Source organism: Sinocyclocheilus rhinocerous, unplaced genomic scaffold (genome assembly GCF_001515625.1).
Source record: "Sinocyclocheilus rhinocerous isolate Xijiao unplaced genomic scaffold, SAMN03320098_v1.1 scaffold453, whole genome shotgun sequence".
NCBI lineage: Eukaryota > Metazoa > Chordata > Actinopteri > Cypriniformes > Cyprinidae > Sinocyclocheilus > Sinocyclocheilus rhinocerous.
In genome coordinates this window covers 705,849-716,247 of record NW_015655565.1, presented here as the reverse complement: position 1 = coordinate 716,247, position 10,399 = coordinate 705,849, and the positions used below count along the sequence as shown (strand labels likewise).

The 10,399-nt window shown below is 38.0% G+C and overlaps 1 protein-coding gene across 1 annotated transcript; it reads right to left on the bottom strand.

Annotated features, from left to right (window-relative positions):
• Positions 1-1,567: 1,567 nt before the first annotated feature.
• LOC107718430 (GS homeobox 2-like) lies at positions 1,568-3,096 on the bottom strand. The gene is made up of 2 exons (XM_016525494.1): positions 2,623-3,096; positions 1,568-2,342 (listed from the first exon to the last, which is right to left on the bottom strand). Exons 1-2 carry the CDS (start codon positions 3,008-3,010, stop codon positions 2,002-2,004), a joined length of 729 nt encoding a protein of 242 aa, XP_016380980.1. The 5' UTR covers positions 3,011-3,096; the 3' UTR covers positions 1,568-2,001.
• Between the last annotated feature and the right edge of the window lie 7,303 nt (positions 3,097-10,399).

Here is a 10,399-nt window from a genome sequence, read left to right as displayed (position 1 = left end):
TTTTTTTCATGTAAAATGACCTAGATTTTTTTTAGGTTTGTTTATTTTTTAGTATCAATAATCAATTTAAAATTAAAGTGCCATTTCAAAGTTTTCAAGTTCAAAACTCAAAACTCAAAACTGATATTAATAAAGTGACAAGTGTAGCCTACGGGGTCAACCGTGTCACGTCTGAAAAACGGGGGTCAGTTCTGAAACGGTTGAAAACTCTTTTGTCGGGGGGTCTTTCTCCCTCACACCTGCGAGGGGTGAAGTCTAATTCGATTAATAAGAAATTCAATATATATTCATTAGGTGCCTTCCCTCGATTATATATGATCGTGAAGCGAGACGTGAAAGGAGGCCATTTATTCCCCTTCTGAAAGGACCTGCATGGGACCAAAATTTCACCTGCTTCCCCTCTCAATTAGGAATGTATCCCAAACTCTGACGGAACACGAGTTAAATTAAGCGTTCGCTAATTTCCTTTCAGCCCTCCTACGTAATCCCTCAATTTTCAGCATGCCCCCTCAATTTGGCCCAAGTTGAAAGGTTCAAATAGTGCCTAATGAAACAGTGACTAAATCGTTTTCTCGCGCGCGGAGGAACCCTGTAGACGTCCCGTGAAAGGCCTTGAGCTCGCCGCCGTCGGGGGTCCGCCGGCTAAATGCGAGTTCCTGGCAGGACAATCTAACCTGTCAAAGCCTTTGGCCAGCTCTGCGTAGATTTTTTCCGCGCTCGTATTGAAGGAATTGCTACATAAGCAACCAACGTGGGACAAAAACTGCAATTAAACTGCTTTCGGATTAATTTAACAGGGGGACAACCGTCTCTTGAAAAGCGTACACAGAATAGGGTCGATGTATAATTGACTATCACCTGGCTCGTGAGATACAAATTCTCTCCTAAGTCTTTTGTGGCCTATGCACTAGTAGGGAATATATGAGAAGAACACTGGAAAATAAGTGAAAATGCATCTTATATAATGTTTAAATGAAACTTAAACATCAAGTGAACCCGTGCAGTTGAAATTAAGGCTCTGAACAAATACGCAAAAGGTTTAACAATTAAATAATACATTTTCAAAAACAACGGTATTCAAATATAGCGTCACACTTCAGGAGGTTTTTAAAGAAGGAGTTTCTCGTGTTCTCTTTGAAAAGTAAGTGCTTTCTTTATAAAACAAATGCTTTTGGCGCATTTAAAACGATTTGTCACGTGTTAATAATATAACAAATGCAGAACTTAAGTTTATCTCCCAAAGTTCTGTTCATGTAACAAACATAAATAAATAAATAAATAAATAAATAAATAAATAAATAAAAGTTGAACTGGAGTGTATTTCACATTTGAGTAGGCTATACGGTTGCCTCAAATCTGGCACAGTCTTTTTCCCAACCCAACTTTCTCCATCCTAATGGCCACATGAAGTTTTATGTATGTTTTTCATTTTTTTGCAATATTTAAACAGGTGCCTTGTTCCAGTATAATTAATAAATTTCAAAACTCATGAGTGTAGTTACAGAAGTAATTTTATTTAAATAAATACAAATATACACATTTTCATTAATAAAATTCAGGTGAAAAAAATCACAGTTTCTCAGTAGTCTAGGACAGGTAGGATTAACAGTCTGCATATTTACAATATCACACAGGGAGTGTTTTATCTTCTCTATATATCCAACATTTATTCTTCAAAGAACAGGGATGACAGCATGGATTATCCGTGGTCGTTTCAAAAACGTTTTCACTTAAACTGTAAAAACGTTATTTACTTGCATCACTGAACTATTATTTCACAGTTTGTCGTACAGATAAGACAAATAACTGAATTGAGTGTCAGGGTAAAACAATACTTTGAGAGGAAAGAGGGAGGAATTGGTAGTAGCTAAACTTCCATACCCTTCGGGTTATGGAAATATGGAAGACAGTGTCCAATAACTTCAGTCGTTTCAACGGATCCATACGTTTAAATGTACCATGCAAGTTACCAAACGTAAGTCTATGATGTTCGCGGCGCCCCTAGATAGGTGAAATCTCCTTCTCCTCTGTTGCTGACACAGGTGACAGGGATTCTTCGTCTTCTGAGCGCGGATAGTGTGAGTGGCTGCCTGAGCATTTACATCCTGCGTGCGCACTCCGTTGCGTACCTTTGCCTTCTTTCTTGTGTTTAACTCGGCGGTTTTGGAACCATATTTTCACCTGTTTCTCTGATAGATTTAAATAAGTGGCTATTTCGATCCTGCGTAAGCGGGAGAGGTACATGTTAGATGAGAATTCGCGCTCCAATTCAAGCAGCTGAGTGCTGGTGAAGGCAGTGCGCATCCGTTTGCCGTTCTGTATGTGGCTGTTGTCAGACGCACCTATAGGAGAAAAAAATAAGAAACTCTTAAAATCACGTCAATTCCAATCAACTTTGCAAAATAATTCAACGAATGCCTAACAAATCATTCTATGTATTTGAGATGTAAATGTGCAAAATATAGTCAACACGGTTCATTAAAAGTTAGTCAATAAAAAAATAAAACAAAAGGGTCAAATGCGTAAGGACTTTGGAATTCTATAAGTTGTTTCCCTGTCAAATAGTCAAGCGTCTCATGATAAGGAGTAACAGGTGTATAGCATGCGCGCGCACTCACTCACCTAGAGACAGACAGTGATACCTCCGAGGGTCAGTGACGCTGTAGCTTGTGGGCGTGCAGACAGGTGCGTGTCCGTGTCCCGGGTGCGCTAACGCGGGGCTCTGTTGGTGTGCTACCCTCTGACAGAAAGCCGCGTCACCGGCGGAGAAGCACTGTCCCTTCAGCAGTGGGATTCCGCCGCGGGGAGAGTGGATATGCGAGGTTACGCACAACGGACAGATACAGAAGGTGCCGGTCTTGCGGGACGGGCAAACGGGCGCAGTGACGCTCATCATTCCGGGGGAGTGCATGCCAAAGGGGATGAGGAAGTCTTGTCCCGTGTGCTCGCTCAGAACCGGGCGAGCGGGATCCTTGATAATCAAAGAGTCTACGTAGAAAGACCTCGACATGATTGCTTCTGTCTGCGATGCTGATGGTGTCAGTGATACCACACTGATGGCGATGCTCCGAGGACTTGCGCAGCGCACAGTGGTCTTAACACTGTTCTAAAGCTCTCGGGAGCTGGCTTATGTTTGATAGTTCAACAAAAGGGACCCCGGAGAGGGCCGGCCCTATCGTCACCCACGTGCGCTCACGGCCTAGGGGCTTTAGTAGCCTACCTCTGGTGTCCCGAGACACGTGATGCCCATGAGAGCCTCCAATCAAATCTTTGCCCATACAGTGTTGTTAGCTCGCGGGCATACGCTCCTCGACAGGCAAAGTGGCACAACAGCTCTGGCAAGTGCGCCTACTGAGATATCAACAATTATCCCTTTATAATCCTGGTCTAATATACTGAATTATTATTTAGATTTTCAGATGATGTTGAAGAAAGGCAGGGCTATATTTCTCACATAAACTGAGCTTACATTGTCTTTGTGTCGACATGAAAGTAACTTTCTCCATTTCACAGGGCAAATTACACCTCAGTATACAAATAAATCAGATCATTGGCCAAAAGCCATGTCTATACGAAGTTGACAATCGTCCCTCATCCATGGTTCTCTTCTGTGCTTACTGTATTAGGGTATCCCTAAATTGACCCAACCTTAAATTTAATAGACGATGCATCCACAAATTTGTATGTTTACAACAATCAATATGATACATACATATTTTTTCCATCTATTTAACTGTATTTATTTGAGAAATTATAGACCGTTTAACAAAATAAAACACTGTATACCAGTGGTGAATTATAATGAACATCTAGGATACGCTTAGAATATGACTCTAATAAACAAACTTCTTGCCAAGTATCGTTTATGATAAAACTCCCTTTTATTAAAAAAAAGCAACTGTGAATCTTTGAGTAAAATCGAATAAAACGCTCTATGCAAATCAACTGCAGTTATAATCTTGGTTCGAGTCTGTTTGGAAAGATCTCGGGTCGGTAATTAAACATTTATGATTCTCAGTGGAGTCTGGGTGCACTTGCAATTTGATAGCGATTAGGATTCAATTAGAAAGTGTTTATTGTGGAGGTTTTGAAGTGGATAAACAGCCAGCTATTTCAGAAATGCGTTAATCCCTCATCTTGTGACAATAATTAGCAGGTTTGATCTCTCGGCGGGTCAGCAGCGGGTTGAGCTTCCACTTTCATCTGCGCGCGGTGCGCGAACGCCTCTTACCTCCAGACACTGCGCGAGGAGACCAGTGGCGCGAGCGAGCGCGCTTTGACGAGGTTAAGTCTCCCCAAAACGGCAGGTCTGGCATTATTCTACCTCCTACTCTGTCGGGAGAGACTTAACCTCGTCAAGTCTTGTCTGAAGGTTACAGTGAAAGTAATGCTGTCAGTCTATAGCTATATTGCCCGTGCATGTTGGCTGCAATTATCTCAGCTCACACTTAATTACAGGCCTGACACCTGAGCTTTTCAATAACATGCAAAACATAGTAAAATGACCTCTCATTTGGGGCGGCTTTTATGGATGTTATAAGAAAAAATTGAAAGTCTACTAATGATGATTGAGGGCAAAGTTCAAGCGCTGTAATGACGATTCCATATCAGCATTTAGAGCTAACATCACCAAGAGAAGATGCTACCAGGTGCCTTGATTTCATAGGCATTTAATTGCTGAAATCAGCGGCAAGTCTCATTCTTAAACGAGGTAGAATATGACTTTAAAGTGGCCTGAATAGGGGAGGCGAAAAAGCAAACACATCTGTCATTCTGGCTGTAATTGTTGTAATGGAGGAAACACGGCGTATGAGACATGAGAGAAGAGGGAGAGAGACACAGATGAATGACAACCCATGCGGAATGATTTGCGGCGCGCGCCCATCATGCCGTCCAGTCTTCAATATTATTTTTTTCCATCTGTAATTCTTCACGATAAAATTTCATTGTCTATTAAGTAATCCCACAAATGAGAGCCTTTATGAGTCTGTAATGAGCTCTAATTGCCACGAATAGCCGGGCCACGTGGAAGGATTTAAGACTTAAGCCGTCGGGTACTGTGCACAGAATGTTACCTAGCCATTACTTTCATAATTCAAGGGGAAAATTAGCCAATTTAAGGGGGAAAAAAATCCTTTGATTCCTTTCATTCTGCTCCGGATGATAGGAATATCTTTGTCTGCTTGGTTTAAGACGAAGTGTCTAACAAACGCGTAGCAAAGTGCCTATATCGATATTTTGACTCCTTTTAGTTGTAATTTATAGTGTTGGCTAGTTAGGCCCTAAATAAAGCATGGGCATAACTGTAAGTTTACATACACAAGTAAAAAAAAAAAAGTACCCTATTCTATTCTCCTCAACCACATCGTGTTTGGTATTGGAACCAAGCCAAGTGATATAGCAAGAACATCTAAAGAAATAGATTTTTTTTTAATTTCAATATTAACAATAAGATATGGTCTTCTACCTTTTCAGCAGTATTCTTATATGGCAATTTTAAAGGCCACCTGAGGAAAATCGCCCACTGGATGTAATTTTCTGCCAAAGCACTAGAACCTAAAACTACACAACTTTCATAAACACCTATAATACTTCCACAAACTGTTTTGCATAAGTGGATGTGAATGGATTTGTTGTGACGGTTGTGCAAAGTGGGTCCAAACGGACTGCTCACAGTGGAGTTTATTTTTTGACTCACGAATTTTATGAATAAAACAGAAATTGTTATAAAATATGTGAGATAGCATGGCAAAAATGAAATAAACCAGGAAAAATTGACAGCGACTGCTGAAATGTCCCAAAATTCTTTACCATTTAATTACTTAAACGGTTACTCTATCAATACTGAATAAAATATTTTCCTATATGCCAGTACGGGTCTTAAACGTTTAGACCTGTTGGATTCTAATCAAAAGTGTATGCATTTTTCAATTCAAGGATCACAGGTGGGTGCAGTTTCATAGGAATATAGTTTATGAGTCAATGTGCAACTACGGGGATAAACTACTTCTAAATACACACACACACACACACACACACACACACACACACAAGTTATTATTAGCTAACTATTAATTAATTATATTTACATCAAATAGCCTACGTGAGTAGTAGCCTATCTCTAATGTGAAGTGTTGAAAATGAACACAGTTGACTTGTCAACGGTGGCAAAAGCCCTCACCTTCAGTCCCGTGCATTAATGCACTATAAGCGGTCCATAACTGCCGTATTGCATAAGTGTCATTAATTTGTGTCAACACCTCCTCACAAAAGTTGCATTGTGGCACAAGGGGCCAGCCTGCGGCCCATCCCGACTGATACAGTGGGTGATTCCCCCCATTCCCTGTAACTAAGCAACACACGGTGAATACTGAAAACTGAAAAGAAACACTCGGGTTTTCAATATAGTCTTCAATAGCAAGGGGAAAATGAACAATGATCCCGCAGACAACATAATGCGGCGCAGTGACTTTTCATTGCCAATTATCTCCTTCATCTGAATAGCAGCTGCAGGGCCTGCTCTTCATTTCATCGTTTTGGGGGATGAGTGGGGGGACTTAAATTCAATTGCCTGTGTGTGTCAAAATCTAATTTATGTCTTAATGACGGATACGATTTTTATGAAAAGGAGCCGGAGCCACACACATAGGAATTTCTACAGCAAACTGCAACTGTTGCTTATTCTCAACGTTTTTCTTCGCGAATAAATGACAAGATATATTTAATAAGAGAGTTTATTTCTCAATAAACACACAAAGAATGGGTGAGACTGCAAGAGAAGCCACATAAACAGCGCGCAATTAGGAGAGGCCAGAAAACAAGATAAATGCCGACAGATTCGGTGATGCTGAACTCAGTGTTACCCACAGAACCTCCAGTAACCTCATTAAAAAAATCCTCTCTCTCATCACCTTATTAGAGCGCAAAACTCTTCTAATAGCCAACAGTTCCTTCCAAAAGACTTGACAAACATTCATGACTAAACCACAACAGGCGAGACGCAGGACCAAATAGCCCTTATGCCGATTGCGTTTCGCTTGACATGCTGAAATAAAATGTAGTAAAAATCTAAAGGTCTTAATCAAAGGGCCATAGAGAGCTGCAGATTTACACCCAAACCACTCTTTTAAAATATATATTATGTACTTGGGAGGTCCGGGGCTGTAAATTAGGCACAATGAATGTTTACTGGTCCGAGACAAATAAGACCATAATCAAATGTATTCCATGTTTTTCCAATTTAATTCCCATTTTGTTGTAATAATTGTAAATCTAAATAAATGTTATTTAGCATCTGAATTTAATTTAATAATTTTAACTTTGAGAATGTTTCATCTGTTGTACAAGCAGTTGTGAGCATAAATTGTACAATCAGTTGTTGAAATCCTTTTCTTTAATTATCTTAATCAAGATATCAAAAATCATACATTTAGAATCAGTCATTAAATTAATGTGCTAAATTTGTTTCCTTTTTGTCAGTGAAATGCACCTGAAAAAAGAAATAAAAATATAGTTTTATGAATTATATGAAAATTAATAAATGAATAAATAATCATTAATATTATCAGAATATTACTAGACATCTAGTTTGTAACCTAAGTTGTGTTTACTGTATACAGGTTATAAAAGATGCATGCACCAGTTTAATAAATAAAATTACCACAGATCTTAAAAAAGGCAGTTTAACTCTATTAGCAAATGTATTTATTTATTTATTCATTTGTTTGTTTGGTCTTTTTTATTTTGTCATGTGAAGAAGTAACTGTATAACATCTTTGGTTTAGATTTAGTTTTAATTAATTTTATAAATACAAAAACTGCAAAAATAACAAAACAAAAGTGTAAGCTGAAAAGGTACCACATATATCAAATGGAAAGAACAGTCCTGATCCTTTTGTCAGAAATGAATTACACTTCCTATTGTCAAGAATTAACTACTAAGTTTTCAGAGCACAGACTCGGCAGACACTGATCCTCATTTGTGTTTCTTTATTCTGATGAGGGGTTTCTCTGTTCACTCTCTTGTGAGCAGATGCACACTTTATTGATAGCCTTTATCATGGAGTGTGAGTGTGGTGTTTTTTCTGTCAATTACAGTAATGTTTATCATGGCTCATTACCGCACATCATTGTTATGCACTTTTACATGCACACACACACACACACATACACACACACACCACACACACACACACACATACACACACACACACACACACCACTCTCCCCAGATTGCCCTCTTACGGGAGCACTAGTTGACTTTAATGACTGCCATCAACCCTTCCCTCTCTCACACTCTCTTTCCCCCATCACTTCCTTTCTGGATGAACAGGGCACACATGTCATAAATGAGTGTATGCTGCCATTTTCAGACATTATCTGCTGTGGTCTCTTACTGTGTTAGTTATGAGGATGATTTTTAGAGATTAGTTTGAGAGAAGAGGTCATCAGTGTCAAGATATTGCTATAAATTGGGATCAGGCCATCCAGAGCCCATTTGGTAAATGTTAGGAGCATCATTTTATTTAGTCAGTCTCTGACTGTCATTACTTTCTTGCTTGTTTGTGTTTATTTTTGGTACTGTTATAAAATTGTGCCCTCTATGTATTGCTAGCACCACCAAAACCCCCTCAATCCTCTTAACAAATGCTTAGGAAAACATAACTCTATTGCACTGACATTCTTAGAATGTACATGCAAAACAAATCCTTAAGAGTTTTTAATATTTAACAGCACTGTTAAATGTAACCTTGAACAAATCTCAAAATAAATAAAAAGGTTTCATGATGTACATTATAGTATTGTGATGATTAAATTTACTTGCAGCATTAAAATGACTGATTTCAGTTGTTTTGCATGTTTTATTTATTAAGACAAAAGAGTACAGAATTTTAATGTAGGCTATTTATCAGTTTTAAGCCATAACAAAATACAAAACATAATTATTGGCTAATCAGTATCAGCCAGAATTGTAATATCCTGAATTTTAATGTCTTACATGTTAAATGTGGTAAACTAAATCAACCTAATTTACCTAAAATATCTTTGTACTTTCTTTACACCTATAATATTATGCTTCAGATATCTTTTCTAATAAACCCTCTCTTATATGTCTTCAAGTTCAGATAATGAAAGCACATCTTTCTGGAGCAGTGTGGCGCTTTACAAACAGAGTTCTGCTCTGTTTTTACGTTTAATCCAGTTCCCAAGGTTAGCCTGGCCTTTCGTGCGTCAGTGGGTCAAACTGCTTACTGAGTCATTTGAGGTTCTCTGTGTTTACATAAACATCAGCCTACACTAGTAACCTGTGTGTTCTATAGGCGTCGCTTTGAAGCCAGGATAAGTAGTTCTGGAATGAATTGAGCTGTGCAGGATAATAAGTCAAATCTAGGGTAAGTTACTGAAGTGCTTGTGTTTTCAGCATGGTGTGCTCAATACAGTAATAATTACTCTAGAGCTGCATACAGACATCTTAATGCCACCTAGATTACAGATTTGATCCTCAAAGCTATTGGTTTATTCATTTGATGCATTCTTGTTCCCGATTTTTCAAAACACATGGTTACATAAAGTTCACAAATAGGAATAGATGCGAATGTAGGAGATTGTTAGATACCAAAGCAACAGTTATAACTCGAATGGAGCTTATTAAACAACAGAGGCATACCTGGATGAAACACCTGACTTAACCTGATACTATCAAAGAAAAACAAAGTTTGGATTGGAAGTTTCCTTCTTCTAAAATAGACTTAATATTAAAGGAATATTGCAGTTGAGGTCAGTCGAAAGCATTTGCCAATAATAATATAAATGAATAAATGAATGAATGAAAGAATAAATAAATAAATAAATTAATTAATTAATAACTTGTCCCTTGTTTTCTTAAAAAATAAGCAAAAGTTTGGGATGCAGTCAGGCACACACTGTTTCTCACAGTTTTGGTAGTATAGCCATAAGATGTAAACAATATGTATGTATGTTAAAATAATTTTTGTGTGAAAAATAGCTTACTGACATTTGTGTGTGTGTGTGTGTGTGTGTGTGTAATGTAATATATAATTTCACAACTTTGTTGCCATGACAATGTAGTGACATAAACCCTAAACTGACCATGAAAATGACGAGAATAGCTTTACAGCTCAAATACATTTTTTTTTACATCTATAAAAAAAGAATTGACGAGTTGAGCTGATCTTAAATTAACCCATATTGTTAACCCATATACATGTTTCTTTTTAACTATTTATTTTCTAAATGCATGTTATTGAATTTATTGTAAACAACTCATTCATATGTTTATTCGTTTTGACAGTAAATTTTTTTTTCAATCAAAATATCATAAATTAATATTCCATTGAAATGACAGACTTCCCTCTGGTGACATATGCAGGACTTCTCC